The 19442-nt window shown below is 42.2% G+C and overlaps 1 protein-coding gene across 1 annotated transcript in view; it reads left to right on the top strand.

Moving 5' to 3' along the window:
- LOC143940080 (olfactory receptor 6B1-like) overlaps positions 1-19153 on the top strand; it is a 29065-nt gene extending 9912 nt beyond the window's left edge. The window contains exon 2 of the mRNA XM_077461127.1: positions 16969-19153. Coding sequence (XP_077317253.1) covers positions 16969-17916 — 948 coding nt within the window. The 3' untranslated portion in view covers positions 17917-19153. The remainder of the gene's footprint in view (positions 1-16968) is intronic.
- Positions 19154-19442: the final 289 nt, after the last annotated feature.

Genomic DNA, 19442 nt, shown 5'->3' on the forward strand with positions numbered 1-19442 from the left:
GATATGCTGGGGAGGTTCTGCTTTGCACAAGGGACACATTTTTTCGTCTTTTTGAGATAATACTGCCGGTTTGATTGTGTGTGAGAATGTGTGTGTGATTTGGATCAGCTTGTGTGTATGTGAAACTGCATGCTGTGTAACAAGTTTGTAATGCATGTGAGAAATGGATGAATTTAGATTTTTACCTATGTATGGGACAAGTAGATTGCATGAGTTTTGTAGAGCGTTTAACTGACTATATTGAATTTGTGTAAGAAACTGAATGAGAAATGGAGACATTGTGTTGTGTGTGTGTGATTGAAAGTTTTTATTTGAGAAAATACCTGCTAGCTAACATGAGGTTCAGTGGAGGAGGGGCAGGCATGATTATGGACAATAGGAAAATGTTTTGTGTTGAAGGGGCTAAGCCCTGTGGGAAGGGAACTGATGTTCTGAGCAAACATCATTGTATGTCTCAATGGCTTGTTATGGAAGTTGATGCCACAGTGAGTATATGAACTTTAGGTGGGGATAAGAAGTGTATGTTTTAAGTTGTGCTTTTTCATGTAACTAACACTTTTAAATGTGAGTTAGCCTAAAGTGTTTGTCTATGTGTTAAATGTGATGTCCCATTTTTGTCAGTTTGTGTGGGAAGAAAATTTGGCTAATAGGGAAGCTTGTGCTGGTTTTGGCGGGAAAATCGTAATTTTGTTGTGGCCTGGCTTTTCTTGTAGGCAGCATGTGGCCATGTCATTTTCGTTTGTCCCAGCTGCCATTTTGTGTGCACTGTGTTGTTGGTTGAATTGCTATTTTGGTTTATAGAGGCACAGTCTAAGGCATCATTTCCTTTTTCTGTGTTTGTACTTTTTACATAGTTTTTAGTGGAACTGTTCCTGGACTGTGTGTCTATGTTTAAGTGTGCATTTGCAAATGTGTAGTCAGTTTTGTGGGGAGATGTTTTGGTGGGAAAATGCACCATTTTGTCTTAGCCTAGCTTTTGTTGTCTGCCATGTGACCAGGGTCGGTGGCCATTTTGAGTCTTCCTATAGGGGAAGGTGCAGACACCATTCCCTTGTGTGTGAAACCATGTGACATGAGCCACCATCTCCTTTCTAGGCATCATTTAATGTAAGCTATTGTAGGTTAGCTGTTTGTACTTTTTATCATTTTTTTTCTGTATAAGAGTGGCGATTTTTATATTGGATTTTGGTTTTGGTAGGCAAATCGTAATTTTGTGGTGGCCTGGCTATTGTTGTAATCACCATGAGGTCATGGTCGGCGGCCATTTTAAGAGGTGCAGTTTTAAGTATTTTGTGCTTTTCAGCAGGGGTCAAGTCCTGGGAAAAAAAGTGTGGGAACTCCCACCCAAGATCCATTCCCCCACCAAAAAAAAAAAAAGTACGCTCATATGCATATATACTTCAAAGAAAATACAGTACAACATTTATTGTAAAGTGCAAGTTTACAAAAACAAACTAACGTGTCAAACAAAACAATCAACACAATGGGTGATGATCTTTCCCTCACAGGGAATTTCTACCACAAATACACCCTGTTCCAAATTCTGTTACACAGCCCATTAGAAAATATCCCACAAACAGGAATAACGTTGTACTTGGCGTTTAAGATTATCAACTTTCCGAGATTTATTATCATCTGCGCTGCGATGTGTGGTCAGCCATTTTGTGACATATGGCAAAGGATCCCATAAATGCACAGGGGGGCCAATGAGACTAATAAACAATAGAGAAGATAGCCGTTCAATGCCAAGCCCACTCCTAATGGGTGACATCACCAAATTCATTGTACTGAAGCCCCTTTCACAATCACCGGATGTCACTGGAAGACTGTTAACTGCTGTCACCACTGGTTTCAGCTTTTCAGGAATCTCTTCACCACCATTATCAATGTAGTCTCTGAAACCTTCACAGATGGATGGATAATAGCTGAGACGGAATCTTTTGCACAGCTGCTCCAGCTTCACTTCACCTTCAAACCATGGACTGTCCACATTGATTGGCCAGCGTTGTGCATTCAGGATGTCAATTTCAGAAACAAGACTTTCAAATTCACCTGACTGTGATGAAGTGGCAGGTCTGTTGCTTGCAGTTAAAGCAAAGAGTCTGGAGCGCAAATTATCCACCAAACTTTGGTAAAACTGAGGGAGGTTTATCTTCACTTGGCCTTTTGAACTCTCTGTATTCATGGCCACACCTTTGAAATTCCCTTTCTCCAGCGATTCCATGACTTCTTTCAGATGTTTACCAGGCATGTCTTTCATTTTTTCAACTGCACGAATTGAACGATTAATCAGCTGATAGGCTCGTGGAAGTGTGATGTCATCTCTTTGTAGAGCTTCAGATAGCAGTCCCATTTCCTGAACAGCATCCGCAACCCCTGCAAGGTTTAACAAATAATCTTCTGATGTCAAGACCTTGTTAAGGCCACTAAATAGAGATTTCTGTTGACTGTTATGAGCTGAGCTCAAACTTGCTTTCAAGAAATGACTGTGTAGTGCAGGATACGACTCCCAAACTGCTCGTATAGCTCTCTGGCTTGAAGCAACCCATCGAACTGAAAAAACTTTTCCAATTTTAAGAATTTGTACTTCTAATTCTTTTGCACATTCAGAGAGCTCTGCCAGTTTTTTCGGTGACTGATGATACACAGCATACAACTTCTCAAAAAATGATGTGAGATGGTGAAGACCAGGAATAGAATGAATTGTATCTGAAATGCACAATTCAAGCCTATGACACAAGCAGTGCCATTTCACAAGCTGTGGATATTTTTGGCTGAGTCGTTCCAAAACACCTGACTTTCTTCCAAGCATTACACTTGCACCATCACTGCAAGCACCAATCCAGTTTTTGGCAAGAAAGTCATCACTGAATCCAAATTTAGAAAGGCAAGCTAGAAGAGTGGCTTCAATAGACTGTGCATCTGCTTTAGGCAAATCAAGCAAATCAAGAAAAAAAGTAACTGGGTCTTTTCCGTTAACAGAGGCACGAATATAAACGATTAACACTGAATGTGTAGAAACTGTTGTAGACTCATCAATATAAACAGAAATTTTTGAAGCCTGCTCAACAACTGCTTTGCAAAGCTTTTTCCTCATTTCACTAGCAATGCAATCTATTATTTGTGCGGCTGTGTACTCACTATGGAGAATACTTCCTAAGTCAGCTCCATTTGCAACTTGCAAGCTGATAAGATCTGGGAAGTCTGTGAAAGGGCGATTTTTTTTCGCACAAAAGTAGGCAGTGCGAAAGACTTTAGTGGTGGACACAAACTTATGCTTCTGCTGTTCTGCAATATTGGATTGCAGTATCTCCTTTCTGGATACTGCTTGGATATTTCCTGCCTTTACATGTGCTTCTGAAATCCGATGTATGTGGATTTTTTTACGCAGTGAGGTCAACATATCTTTTTTGGTTTTGCCATATGGAGTAATTGTACCAGTGCTCCATTCTTTGGAAATGGATACACCCTGTGAAACAGACACTCCAAGGTGTTTAATTTCACGACACAATTTGCACCCTAAAAGACCATTTTCTACAAACAGCCAAGGGTTCTTTTTATTAAATTCTATCCACTGATTCTGGTCCCAACATTCCGGAAGAACAATGATATCACTGGCATTGGCAGCGGTATCTTCAGCCACATCGGTAATGAAGTCAACAACCGATTCACTGACTGGTGTAGTTTCTGCAGCGGACACCGCTTGCTGAAGCAAAGGCTCAGCCTGAGTTGAGCAACTTGCAGAATCAGCATGAGATTTCTTACTGGATGCCTTCATGAAGAAATCTGTAATGCTGCTTTTTCGTTTGCTCATTTCTGTAACAATGAATACAATAATGGTGTAAAATAAGCAGCCTGGCTGGCCTCAGGGTGCTGGCCTGGCTGGTCTCAGGGTGCTGGCTGGCTGGTCTCAGGGTGCTGGCTGGTCTCAGGGTGCTGGCCTGGCTGGTCTCAGGGTGCTGGCTGGCTGGTCTCAGGGTGCTGGCTGGCTGGTCTCAGGGTGCTGGCTGGTCTCAGGGTGCTGGCTGGTCTCAGGGTGCTGGCTGGTCTCAGGGTGCTGGCTGGCCTAGCTGGTCTCAGGGTGCTGGTTGGCTGGCCTCAGGGTACTCGGTAGTTCCCTAGCTGGTCTCAGGGTGCTGGCCTGGCTGGTCTCAGGGTGCTGGCTGGCTGGTCTCAGGGTGCTGGCTGGCTGGTCTCAGGGTGCTGGCTGGCTGGTCTCAGGGTGCTGGCTGGTCTCAGGGTGCTGGCTGGCCTAGCTGGTCTCAGGGTGCTGGTTGGCTGGCCTCAGGGTACTCGGTAGTTCCCTAGCTGGTCTCAGGGTGCTGGCCTGGCTGGTCTCATGGTGCTGGCATGGCTGGTCTCATGGTGCTGGCATGGCTGGTCTCAGGGTGCTGGCCTGGCACTCACCCAAGATTCCCCACTTCAAAAATACAAAAAAAGTGTGTGTGTGTATATATATATATATATATATATATATAAAATCATACTCCTTTAACAAATAAACTGCAACATTTATAGTACCAGTTTACAAGGACACCTCCAAAATTCACATGCCTTAAATAAATCTAGAACAGATGTAACAAAATAATTTAAGCTGTATGCTATACTAATAAAAAACCACCACAAATGTGTGAAAACGGTTCCCTCGCAGGGGATTGCAATGACTGGGGGCCCCTTCTGCACTATGTCTCTATGTAAGCTGCGATATGTGGGGCCCCTTCTGCCGCAAGATGTCCACACATGTGTTGGTCTGTGCAGGGGAGGGAGGTCGGGCATGCTGAGTGTGCCGGCCCGGAGCTCCTCTTCTCAGTCTGCCTGTATTGTTTCTGCAAAGTGGAGCTCAGGCCCCAGGCCACTCACTCATCTGTTCCCATCAATGCAGCCTGATCAGTGCCCATCAAATGGAGCTTTGTCAGTGCCCCCATCAGAGAGCAGGGGTTCCCTTCAGACAGCCCCCCCATCAGAGTGTCCCCATAACAGTGCCCTCATCAGAGAAGCAGGTGTTTTCACGGAGGGGGGAAGTAGCAGAATGGAGGGGGACACAGAGGAAAACTGGAGGGGGGCAGAGAGGAAAACTGGAGGGGGACAGTAGCAGAACAGAGGGGACATTAGCAGAACGGAGGGGACAGCAGAACGGAGGGGGACACGGAGGAAAACTGGTAGGGGTGCAACGGATCAAAAAACTCATGGATCGGATCATTCCTCGGATCAGAGTCATGGATCGGATCATTTTTCGAATCAGCAAATAATTATTGAATTTGCAAAAACCTGTGAAAATGCCACCACCATATAGTACCCACTGCAATATACATCTCCCCCACTGTAATATTGGCTGAGCATGGATGGGTATGTCTGGGTATTGGCAGGGTAAGTATTGGCAGGGTAAGTATTGGCAGGGTAAGCATTGGCAGGGTATTGCAGAATATTGGCAGGGTAGGTATTGCAGAGTATTGGCAGGGTATGTATTGCAGAGTATTGGCAGGGTATGTATTGCAGAGTAGCGGTGGGGTATTGCAGAGTATTGGCAGAGTATTGAAGAATATTGGCAGGGTATTGCAGGGTATGTATTGCAGAGTATTGCAGGGTATTGGCAGAGTATTGCAGAGTATTGGCAGGGTATGTATTGCAGAGTATTGGCAGAGTATTGGCAGAGTATTGGCAGAGTATTGCAGAGTATTGCAGAGTATTGGCAGAGTATTGCAGGGTATTGGCAGAGTATTGCAGAGTATTGGCAGGGTATTTATTGGCAGAGTATTGGCAGGGTATTGCAGAGTATTGGAAGAGTATTGCAGAGTATTGGCACAGTATTGCAGAGTATTGATAGGGTATTGCAGAGTATTGGCAGGGTATTTATTGGCAGAGTATTGGCAGGGTATTGCAGAGTATTGGCAGAGTATTGCAGAGTATTGGCAGGGTGTTTCAGAGTATTGGCAGGATATTGAAGAGTATTGGCAGGATATTGAAGAGTATTGATAGGGTATTGCAGGGTGTGTATTGGCAGAGTATTGGCAGGGTATTGCAGAGTATTGGCAGGGTATGTATTGGCAGAGTATTGGCAGAGTATTGTGGAGTATTGACAGGGTATTGCAGAGTATTGGCAGGGTATTTATTGGCAGAGTATTGGCAGGGTATTGCAGAGTATTGTCAGGGTATGTATTGCAGAGTATTGCAGAGTATTGACAGGATATTGAAGAGTATTGGCAGAATATTGAAGAGTATTGATAGGGTATTGCAGGGTGAGTATTGGCAGGGTATTGCAGAGTATTGGCACAGTATTGCAGAGTATTGATGGGGTATTGCAGAGTATTGGCAGGGTATTGCAGAGTATTGGCAGGGTATTGCAGAGTATTGGCAGGGTATTGAAGAGTATTGGCAGAGTATTGGCAGGGTATTGCAGAGTATTGGCAGGGTATTGAAGAGTATTGGCAGAGTATTGGCAGAGTATTGGCAGGGTATTGCAGAGTATTGGCAGGGTATTGAAGAGTATTGGCAGAGTATTGGCAGAGTATTGGCAGAGTATTGGCAGAGTATTGAAGAGTATTGAAGAGTATTGAAGAGTATTGGCAGAGTATTGGCAGAGTATTGGCAGAGTATTGAAGAGTATTGGCAGGGTATTGCAGAGTATTGGCAGGGTATGTATTGGCAGAGTATTGGCAGCGTATTGTGGAGTATTGACAGGGTATTGCAGAGTATTGGCAGGGTATTTATTGGCAGAGTATTGGCAGGGTATTGCAGAGTATTGTCAGGGTATGTATTGCAGAGTATTGCAGAGTATTGACAGGATATTGAAGAGTATTGGCAGAATATTGAAGAGTATTGATAGGGTATTGCAGGGTGTGTATTGGCAGAGTATTGGCAGGGTATTGCAGAGTATTGGCAGGGTATGTATTGCAGAGTATTGCAGAGTATTGACAGGATATTGAAGAGTATTGGCAGAATATTGAAGAGTATTGATAGGGTATTGCAGGGTGTGTATTGGCAGAGTATTGGCAGGGTATTGCAGAGTATTGGCAGGGTATGTATTGCAGAGTATTGGCAGAGTATTGACAGGGTATTGCAGAGTATTGGCAGGGTATTGCAGAGTATTGATAGGGTATTGCAGAGTATTGGCAGGGTATTGCAGAGTATTGATAGGGTATTGCAGAGTATTGATAGGGTACTGCAGAGTATTGGCAGGGTATGTATTGCAGAGTATTGGCGGGTATTGCAGAGTATTGGTGGGGTATTGCAGAGTATTGGCGGGGTATTGCAGAGTATTGGCGGGGTATTGCAGAGTATTGATAGGGTAGTGCAGAGTATTGATAGGGTACTGCAGAGTTATGGCAGGGTATGTATTGCAGAGTATTGGCGGGGTATTGCAGAGTATTGGCGGGGTATTGCAGAGTATTGATGAGTATTGGCAGGGTATTGCAGAGTATTGATGAGTATTGGCGGGTATTGCAGAGTATTGGCGGGGTATTGCAGAGTATTGGCAGGGTATTGCAGAGTATTGGCGGGGTATTGCAGAGTATTGGCGGGGTATTGCAGAGTATTGATAGGGTACTGCAGAGTTATGGCAGGGTATGTATTGCAGAGTATTGGTGGGGTATTGCAGAGTATTGCAGAGTATTGATGAGTATTGGCAGGGTATTGCAGAGTATTGATGAGTATTGGCGGGTATTGCAGAGTATTGGCGGGTATTGCAGAGTATTGGCGGGGTATTGCAGAGTATTGGCGGGGTATTGCAGAGTATTGATAGGGTACTGCAGAGTTATGGCAGGGTATGTATTGCAGAGTATTGGCGGGGTATTGCAGAGTATTGGCGGGGTATTGCAGAGTATTGGCGGGTATTGCAGAGTATTGGCGGGTATTGCAGAGTATTGGCGGGGTATTGCAGAGTATTGGCGGGGTATTGCAGAGTATTGGCGGGGTATTGCAGAGTATTGATAGGGTACTGCAGAGTATTGGCAGGGTATGTATTGCAGAGTATTGGCGGGGTATTGCAGAGTATTGATGAGTATTGGCGGGGTATTGCAGAGTATTGATGAGTATTGGCAGGGTATTGCAGAGTATTGATGAGTATTGGCAGTATGGATGAGTATTGGCAGTATGGATGAGTATTGCAGAATGCAACTTACTTAAACACTACTAGTGACTGACCTCCTGGTAAACTCAAAGTGCAGCGGCTGTTTCCACAGGAGGCACTGGGTAGAGGGGAGCCGGAGCGGGAGGACAGTCCGGCGCGCGTGTGTCACACTGACGGTCTCGTGCCAGTGCGTGCCCACGCCGAAGTCATGTGACCGGTTGCTAGGCAGGGGCCGCTCCGCATCTAGCAACCGGTCACATGACTTCGGCGTGGGCACGCACAGTCACTCGGCGGCTGAGGAGCGGCGCGGACTACGCGCTGCATAGCCTCAGCCGGCCCGGCTCAGATAGCTAATGGGAACGGCGTTCCCGCTGTGAAAATAGTACGGGAACGCCGTTCCCATGCGTTCCCGCAGCACTCGAGCCCTGCTTTTCAGCTTGTAAATCATCCCAGAATGGAAACTGCTCCAATTCCTTTGTGTGTGTAGCCATGTGGTCTGGACTGTCACCTACTCTCTAGGCGCCATTTCCTTTTAAGTGAATTCTATTTTTGTACTTTTTACATGATTTTTCAGTTAAGCTTTTGTGCTTTTCAGCTTGTAAATCATCCCAGAGTGGAAACTGCTCCAATTCCTTTGTGTGTGTAGCCATGTGTTCTGGGCCGTCACCTACTCTCTAGGCGCCATTTCCTTTTAAGTGAATTCTATTTTTGTACTTTTTACATGATTTTTCAGTTAAGCTATTGCATTTTCTGTATTGAATTTTGGTTTTCAGTGGAAATCTCTACTTTGCACTGGGTTTCAGTGGATAGTGAAACTAGCTTTAACTGAGTTTTTGTACACAGCGGTGTGTGTTATTTCTATTTTACAAATGTATGGGAGTTTCTCAGAGGGCAATTCATTGATTTTTTAGGCTTGTATGGTATATCCTGCATATGACACTAGGCTTCCCCTCCCCCTCCCCCTTCCCGTTCATTGATATTTAAATGAACCAGTTCATGCTTACAGCATTTTGATGTATCCACAGGAAGTTGGTGGGAGGAGCTGGGGGTCTTCTGATTTGTGCTTGGAAGGACAATGGGAAAACACTGGCATTTGAAAAAGTGTTTTACATTTTTAGCTTTATACTGTAATACAGCAAACAGGGGGCATCCATGTTGTTTGTTGTATTATATAGGTACAGAGAGAAGCCCCATTGTTCTGTAGAGTAAGCGTGCGTAATTGTGTTTTCTGTGCAGCTTAATCTGGCGATGCAGTGTGTGGGCGTACAGCGGAAACGCTTGTGTATGCATACACTGTGAGAGGTAGAGTCCTAATTCTGGGGGTGATAACACCTCGGATGAGGTTTTGAATTGGGGGACTAGATGTAGTCCGTCGATCCACTGCAGAAGATGGCACCTGACGGTGCTCCCCAAAATAGATGCAATGGTTTCCCCGGATGCAGGGGTAAGACAATAAGCTGATTCGAATCGCCATGGGCACTAGGAGGTCCATTCAAGGGAAGGATTGGAGGCTTCCCACAGTCAGACTGCTACACAGTACATAAAGAGCCTAGTTTTGGGGCTAAGGCCATTAGACCCCTTTAAAGATTTACATAGGTGGTCCAAGGACACTATTTTGGGTATCCCTCTGGAGTTGATGTAGCGTGACTATGGCTTCAGAAATCTGTAATGGTGAGTGCATTGATGGATGTGTAGTACTTGCTTTTGTGATTCTCAGAGGAGGAACTGTGGTTAAAATTCACATGCCCGTTTTAGAACTTTGTGTGGCTGGCCCATACAATATTCTATATATTCTCATGTCTATATGTTCTCATGTCTTTCCCACTGTATGTATTTTTTTCTATCGCTAAGAGTGAAGGCAGAATTCCATTTGGTCGTTTTCATTTTTCATTTTTGATTGGGAGCTATGAAATGTCTCCCCCACATTTGTATCTAAGTGTTTGTCTCAGGTTTTAGTATTCTCATGTTGTATGTAGTAACAAGAAGATGTCTGAACCCACAGCGGCAGCCCTCTTACGTGTCGTGGGTGTTGTATTTTAGTAAGAACGTGAAAGTAAGGGTTACATAGGGTTTAGTTATTATCGGTTTTGAGAAATGTCATTGACAATTTACCAATGTACACAAATGTTGTATTGTTTATGAAGGACAGAGTAATAACTTTTGTTTCTAAGTATCTTTTCAGGTCCAACGAGTTTCTGAAAGTGTAAAGGTTTTCATAGTTTTCATAGTTAGTAAGGTTGAATAAAGACACCAGTCCATCCAGTTCAACCTGAGTGAGTGTCTACAATTGCCCCTATCCCTGCATATTGCACACTCACGTTGGTCCCTACCCTCAAGGAGCCCACAATCCAAGGTCACCATTCATATACTAGGGCCAGTTTTGGACAGAAGCCAATTAACCTACCTGCATGTTTTTGGATTATCATCCAAGGTATCATAGGCTATTTCACAGTTTTTTTCTGCACCATTCTAAACCCTGCATGTCTTCCTCCAGTTTGTAATGAGGAGGAAAAAGGGTAGATGAGAGTGGTGAGAATGACAATTTTTCAAACCATTAATACTAACTACTCAAATTCTAGCCAAGTTTGTGACAGGTGACTGGGTCGTTGTAAAGAAGATTGAAGAACGAGACAACAAGGATGAGAAGTATCTTTATTTATATTTTTAAAGTGTATTTTCCAACTAGCTAAGAAAGCGAACAGGACACATGGTTGGGTCAGGCCCATATGGATAAGGCTAAAAAAACCTAAAAGGCAAAGCCAGAGCTATAGCTAGTGAAGGTTGAAATCCTCTTAAGGGTCTGGGAATCTGTGGGCATTTAATCTTTATTTTTGCAGCAGTTCATAGTTGAAGGAAGTAGGGGTATATTTACTTATGTTGTTTTTGTTTCTATTCCTTCTATATGCCGTGATGAGGTGCTCCTGTTGCCTGATTGGATGCATGACCAGTGCCCAAGCAGATGAGTGCATTTTGCTTAATGAGACGCCCAAGAAGCCTGACCCACAAACACGACAAGACACAGAGGATCCCAGACCGACCAGCAACTACTACAGCTCACCATGTCATCTCTCCTGAAGAACAGAGTCTACATGTCAAGCCGTGTTTTCCTTTTTATGGACTCATATGGACTGTAAGGCCAGGTGTAAGAAGAAGATTCAAATTCATCGAGGGACACATGGGATCATATGACAAAGAGGAGGAGCTGTTGTGGAAAATTTTATGAAGATGCATTTTAATATGTATTGTCATAAGTCCCCCTGTGTTCGTTCTCCCCTGGCCCACTCTAAAGAGCTGACTGGGGCAGACTGACGCTGGTTGAGATCCGTTAGGTAGTAGATAACTTCCTGGGATTGGAAAGAGGTGTTTGCAGAGTGAGAGTATGTCCGCCAGCGAAAGGGCCCCTGTGCATTATACAGACAATCGTCTGAGGGTATATGCTTGCTCTGCAAGGGTTGGTTGTGGGTGGATGCGCGCTCATTGTCTCTGCTGTGTCTGATCACCACATGTGGGGATATGCAGCGCACATCTGTGGATAACCTTCCATCCACAAGGAGGTGTAGAATAATCCAGATATACATTGTTCTCTGGAACAATGTATATTAAGGATTTCTATCAACGGAATTGTAGTCATCGTTCATTGGTTTTGTATGGTTTCCATCATTGACTATTTGAATGTATACATGTCTGTGATTGGTTCTTTTGAAGGAAAACAAATGTCTGATTGGCTGTCTGTGAAGACACCACCTTCTTCTGTATTGTATTGCATTGTATTGTCCTTATATAGTCATTCACATCCTGTGTTGCTGCTGAGGAGCAGCCAGGCTGAGATGAGTATGTAGGAATGCGGGTGATGTCTGAATACTTGGATGAGTGGGTTGAAAGGTAATGTATTTTATCATTAAGACAGAAATGTTATTGTAATGGGAAACAGGAGATTTGGCTGTGTGCTCTGCGTACGGCCAAATTTCGCTGACAAGGGTTAGATAACGGTACATCTTTGAAATCACTTTGTGGCAGTACCTTTTCATTGATGGCAGCAGTACAGTCATGTTTATGACCATGACAAGGAAGTGGTATTAGTGTGGATGGGTTTAATGTAGTACATCTCTGTATTGTTAAGTGAGGTGTCAAAAATATTGTCATACAGGAAAGGTGTCATGCTGGGCTCAAATGTGATATCTTTTGTTGTAAAAGGATAACAGATACTGCATGTGGTACTTTAAGTGTCAGCGGGTGATGTAGCACTATAGATGCTGAGGCCTTAACTGTTTCAGTTGCAGCTACCACTGCCTTTACACAGGGTGGAAGTGCTCTAGTTACACTGTCTAGTTTTGTAGACTAGTAAGCAATCAGCCTCTGGTGCCCGCCATGTAACTGTGTAAGTACCAATGTCATGTGACCTTCCCTTGAGTCTACTGTTTGTCCGAAAGGTTTGTCATTGTTTGGTAAAGCTAGCACTGATGAACAAGAAAGGACTTGTTTTAGGTCAGTAAAAGCCGCCTCTGTTTCCTCACTCCAATTTATAGCATCCTGGGGGGCCATAGGGCTCCCATGTATTGCCTAAACCAACGGGGCCATCAGCATGGAATACCCGGGAATCCAGGCTCTACAAAAATTTGTCATACCCAAGGAGGACATCATTTGTCTTTGTCTCTAAGGACTGTGTAGTCTACATTATTTCATACCTTCATTTAATGTTCTAAAGTCTAAAATATCTCTAAAGGTTCAATTTTGTACTCATTCATGTAATCAGTAGACAGCCACTCCATAAAAAAGGAACTCACCTCATTCTTTGGTTGTGCAGAAGGAGGGCGGTGAGGGTGTCCTATCTGCACTTGAACTGGGGCGGGGGAAAATGGATACTCTTTATCTAACATGAATGAGCACAGGATCACAGATCAAACTACCAATCGCCTTCCTTACCTTGGAGTTGTTAAAAACAATATTCTTTCATTTATTCAAATATAAGTCCATAAGTCCACCAAGTATGCAGACATAACATGTTTCTTAGCATCATTTTCATTATTTGACATATAGATTATATATATATATATATATATATATATATATATATATATATATATATATATATACACACACATACATACACACATATATCTTTGAATATTTTTCCTCAGACCCCAATATTTTAGCAGAATTTAAGAAAACTTGAACCCCCTTTTGTATTGTTCCCCTTATTCTCTGGTTCCAAGTGAAATCCACAGGGTCTCAAAATAGAACTTTTTTCTTTTTAATTAATGTTCTGATTCAGAACTTAGCCTTTTAACTTTAAAAATGGACCCAAAATATAAACAGCATTGCTTCATTAACACTTCACAGTTGAATGTCTGTGAATTCTAAAAGTAACATATCCAAAACATATTTACTTTAAGACTATTATTTAGACTTTCTTTCCCACCGAAAGTCCTAATATTTTCACAAATTAACCTCTATGTGCTCAAAGGGTTAATGCTGCCTTGCTAGTCATCCATCATCATCTCCCTCTCTTCTGCTACATCTGTCAGGCCATCTGCTTTTTCTTGTTTCCGAGAAACACCTTCTTGACCATCTCTCCTCTCTCTGGGCTTCAATACTACTGCACACTACTGTTAGCAAAGCCCATTCAAATCCTTGTTTCCTTATGGTAGTAAAATTAGAACTCGGTCACATACTGTCTCTGGACTGGACACATTTAAAGTAATCCAAAACATCCTCAGCCTTTTCTTTTCTCACATTCATCAAGCCACCTGATAATAATTCTACAACATTCTGTTCACTCCACAGTGTAATCCACCTTCATGTCTCCCATCCACCTCCTCTTAACCATCAACAATTTCTGCCATGTGCTTCCTTTAACACCATGGCATGCTAAAATAATAATAATAATAATAATAAAATAATAATAACAATTTAAGTTTATCCAACAAATCCTGACACTTTTTTACAGTTAGTTTACTACTGAATCCAAACTTCTCCTCCCATTTGGCACAATACTGAAGGATCTTTGCTATGCATACATTTCTTATCTCCTTCTAATGGCACATTAGGGATACAGCAGCAGCATAAGCAAGCACAAGACATTCTTTTACAGAGACTGTTCCCCATTGTCAGTGTTAGTCGGGTCTCTCATTAACCTATAAAACACTGGGATGGTGATCCTCAGCACATGGTAACAATAGGAATACAAGAAATACAAGAAGAACTCCCCACACTATAGGGAGAATCAAAAAAATAATTAAAACTTATCTCTGCAGTACTGTTGTTCAATAAGGTTGCAACATCAACAGAAAGATTAAACATGAGAAAGGAGAAAATGAACACACAGAAAAAAGTTAGCCTTGCGATCTTTCTAGATCACTTAACTAAATAGTGCTTAAATCGTCGGGCATTCAACCTCTGATGGCGTAAGCAATCAACCTCTGACGTTCGGTATACCTCAAATCTTTTTTTTATCTGTCCTGGACAGCGGATGACATAATTTTTTACCTTAGACAACGTCCCTAAGTGTCTCTGTCTATGAGCACTGGATCATCTAGGTATTATACGATCAATACCAATGTCGGCAATTACAACACATTAAACCAGAATCAAACAGAAAGAGAAGAAGGGACTCTTAGAAAGAATTAAGAATAATTTAAATGATCTTACCTCTCAAACACCAGAGGACTGGATCACGCAAGTTCGAAAACAGACAGTGGATCCGGATCTTAGGCCCCCGCCCCTATTTCACCACTAACGTTGGGTAGGGGACTTTTAATTCTCAGTGAGCTTCGAAGTCCAATACTCACCGAAGTTTTGTCTGAGCCATCTAATCCAAATACACACTAGTTGTTTGCGGCATCGAAGGACCAAAAATGTTAAGCTTATTCTTCTCTTGTGATCAGTCAAACTCCAGATGTATTGAGAAGTAGACAATTTATTCTAGATGTGTCACACAAAAGGGTGATGCTCACAAGCCAAAGGATGCAGTAAGAATCACACAAAGGAATGTATATCCCCTCCTAATACCTACAATAATACAGCCTCTATGCTTCTATTAGCTGAGGAAACACAGATAGCGTGCCTGGTACAAGATGGTACTTTATTTGGCTAATTAGTGTTTGCTGTACAATCTTATGCTACCATATATAGTTAAGCTTAATCATCCTACAACTTACTGTAGAGTTAGTTAAAGCAAACAATATAGCAAGTTAATACAAAGTGCTCAAAAGTGGGATTAAAAATCAGTCTCAGGGTTATTGTTTTTTTAATAGTCACACAAACATTTAAAACTTTTCTAACAAAAAGTATTTGCATCCTTCCTAACTTTTTCTTTTTTTTGCATATTTGTCACACTTATTTGATTCAGATCATCAAACAAATTTTAATGTTGCACAAAGATAACACGAGTAAATATAAAAAACGCAGTTTTCAAATGACAATTTAATTTATTATGGGAAAAAAACTGTCCAAACCTGGCCCTATGTTAAAAAAGTAATTGCTCCTAAACCTAATACCTGGCTGTGCCACCCTTGGCAGCAACAACAGCAATCAAGCGTTTGTGATAACTGGCAATGAGTCTTTCACATCGCTGTGGAGGAATTTTGGGCCACAATTCTTTACAGAATTATTTTAATTCAGCCCCATTGGAGGGTTATCGCGAATGAATGACATGTTTACGGTCATGCCACAGTATCTCAATCAATTTTAATTCTTGACTTTGACTAGGCCACTTCGCGCCCACTGAGTGCCCTTGAGGCTGAGGTCACAAATAGCTGGACTTTTTCCTTCAGGATTTTCTGGTAGAGCACAGAATTCATGGTTCCATCAATTATGGCAAGCTTTCCAGGTCCTGTAGCTGGAAAGCAGCCCCAGACGATCACACTAACACCACCATGTTTTACTATTGGCATGACATTCTGTTTATGAAATGCTGTGTTAGTTGTATGCCAGGTGTAATGGGACACACACATTCCAAAAAGTTCAACTTTTGTCTCATCAGTTCACAATTTTTTTTCCAAAAGACTTGGGGATAATCAAGATTTTTTTGGCAATTGTGAGATGAGCCTTTGTGTTCTTTTTGGTCAGCAGTGGCTTTCCACTTGGAACTCTACCATGGAGGCCATTTTTGCCTAGTCTTTTTCGAATTGTTGAATTATCAAAACTAACCTTAACTGAGCCATATGAGGCCTGCAGTTCTTTAAATGTTATGCTGGGTTGTTTTATGACCTCCTGGGTGATTTGTCGTTGTACTCTTGGAGTAGTTTTGCTAGTCTGGGAACATTTATCATTGTTCCAAGTTTTCTCCATTTGTGGATAAAGGCTCTCACCGTGGATTGCTGGAGCACCAACGCCTTAGAAATGGTGTTGTAACCCTTTCCAGACTGATACAAAGCAATTACTTTGTTTCTCATCTGTTTTTGAATTTCTTTAGATTCCAGCATGGTGTATTGCCTTTTGAGATCTTTTAGCGTGCTTCACATTTTCAGACAGCTTCTTTTTAAGGGATTTCTTCATTCAACAGGTCTGGCAGTAATGCGGCAAGGATGCGGCAAGTAAAATTTAATGCAGCTTTCCAAAAAATATGGTTAATCACAATCCGTTCATGATTACGCAAGGGGGGGGTGGGGTATTTTTTCACATAGGGCCTGGCAGTTGCATACAGCTTTTTTCCCTTAATAATGAAATCATCATTTAAAAATACATTTTGTATATACTCGGGTTATCTTTGTATAATATTAAAATTTATTAGATGATCTGAATCACTTAAGTGGGACAAATAAGCAAACAAATAAAACATTTAGGAAGACCTGTACAAAAATAGCTTTGGTTTTACATGTTCTTTAAAAAGACTGTAATTTACCTCAATCTTTGCTATACGTATACTGAATCCTGATACATTACTTGAATCTACTCTCTTCCAGATGATATCTTTGGAGTTGGAAGTAAAGGGAAATTTTACAAATGGCATCAGTACCTTCATTATTTTGGGTTTCCCCAGTTCCCCTCCTGTTCAAATGCTATTTTTCTTCATATTTATTTTCATGTATATTTTGACCATTGTAGAAAACCTTTGTATCATCATAATAATCTGCTACAGTCCCAGATTACATAAACCAATGTATTTCTTTCTGGGGAATCTGTCCTTCCTTGAGACATGGTATGTGACAGTCACTGTCCCTAAATTACTGTCTATATTTCTAAATGGAAATAATACGATTTCATATGTTAGTTGCATGTCCCAGCTTTTTTTCTTCCTTTACCTGGGCTGCACGGAGTGTGCTTTATTAACTGTTATGGCATTTGATCGATATGTGGCAATCTGCAATCCTTTACATTACCAGACTATAATGAACTGGCACTTCTGCTTTATTCTAGCTCTTTCTACCTGGCTTATTGGCTTGGCTATTTCTCTTCTAAAGACTTACTTTATCTCTACGCTAACGTTTTGCCATTCAGTAATCATCAACCATTTTTATTGTGATGTGTCACCTATACTTAATCTTGCATGCGCAGATATGACATTAACAGAACTTGTAGACTTTATTCTTGCTCTGGTTATTCTTTTGGTGCCACTTTTACTCACTTGCCTCTCTTATTTGTGTATATTGTCTGCTATCTGTCAAATTCGAAATTCAACTGGACGCAAAAAAGCATTTTCGACTTGTGGCTCCCATCTGGTCGTTGTCATGGTGTTTTATTCAACCACTCTTTTTATGTATGCTAGACCAAGTAAGGCTCAATCTATTAATTCTAACAAACTGGTCTCTGTTGTCTACGCAGTGGTGACACCCTTTATCAATCCAATTATTTACTGCTTAAGGAACAGAGAGGTGAAAGCAGCCATTGAGAAACTTGTCTACAGGAACTGATATGAAAAGTCAACTGTGTGTAGTAATTGACTCTGCAAGTGCAGCGCTCTAGAGCTTAGTAAATGAGCAGAAATTCTGCTGACTTCCATCATCCAATCATATTCCAGAAAAAATGCTGTTTTCTTTTCCTTGCACGTGATTGGGTACTCTTTGCAAAGTGAAGCCTTACCTCATTTACTAAGCTCTGAAGCATCTACACTTGCAAAGTGCACAGTCTATTTGCCTTTAGTAAATTAACTCCTTTGTGCAGCACTTGACTTTTAATTTAACATTAGAAACTTGCAAACCTTAAAGCGGAGATCCACCCAACACTGCAAAAAATTAGAAGCCAGCAGCTGCACATACCGCAGCTGCTGACTTTTAATAATCGGACACTCACCTGTCCTGGAGTCCAGCGATGTTGGCACCACAGCTGATGTTTTCATCAGCTGTCAGGAGCATGCCACCTCCATTGCAAGCAAGGGAACCCAGCACTGAAGCCTTACTGCTTCAAGCCGGGAAACCTACTGCGCATGCGCGAGGCTCCACTCCTCTCTCCTACTGGCCCAATGGCAAGGGAAGAAGGGGGGAGGAGGAGAGAGCCCCAGCGATGATGCAAAATACCCATGGTTCAGGCTCCCGGAAGTGGGGACAGGATACCTGTGAAAGACAGGTATCCTGTCCCCCCCTTCGAAGGGTGACAAATGTGTCACCGGAGGGGGAAAGGAGTACAACGAGCGGAAGTTCCACTTTTGGGTGAAACTTCACTTTAAATAAACAAAATGCATTAAAACATGTAGACAGCTTCCCCTATGGATGGTTGTTAGGGTGCCATCTGACAGCTGGGGATTCCTGCCGGACAGTGGAATGTAAACAAAGGGACAGAGATTCTGAAAATGGCATGGGGAATCCCCCCAGTGATAATACGAAACCCTTCTGTTCTGGTATAGATTTTAATGGGGACCCCATGCAAAACATAAGAAAAAAAGGGTGAGGTCTCCTTAAAATCCATACCAGATTTTTATCTGAGCATACAACCTGGTAGGCCAGAAAAGTGGAAAAATGGCCCCCCTCCACCTTTAAACCATACCAGGTGTCTGGAATCCCCATAGCGTCATTGACCAAATATGGTCATGCCAATATTTAGTCAGTGACTTCACCTGGGAGACCTACCCCTTTGTTTACATTTAGCGATGGGGACCTGGAGCTGTCATTTGCAGCAAGCAAATGATGGACATGGATTGCACTTTTTTTTCCTTTGGTGGTTGTGTGAGCCATGGTTGACATGGATCTGTATCAATGGATTACGTGTTTCATTCTAGATTTACATTGTGAACTTTTTAAATAAAGAACTTGTGAAAAGCTGTGTTGTTGTGTTTACTTTTTTTGGTGAATGAGTAGGGGTACTATGTATGGGGGTCCCCTTATTATTAAACAGGGGTACACAATTCCAATAATCCACCACCTGCAGACCCCCACAACCAATGTACCAGGATTGTGGAGAAGAAGCCCTTAAACTCATCAACATGGGGAGCCATTGGATAAGG

The sequence above is a fragment of the Lithobates pipiens genome, unplaced genomic scaffold (genome assembly GCF_037356315.1).
Source record: "Lithobates pipiens isolate NorthernLeopardFrog02 unplaced genomic scaffold, aLitPip1_a1.2 Scaffold_3, whole genome shotgun sequence".
NCBI classification, from domain to species: Eukaryota; Metazoa; Chordata; class Amphibia; order Anura; family Ranidae; genus Lithobates; species Lithobates pipiens.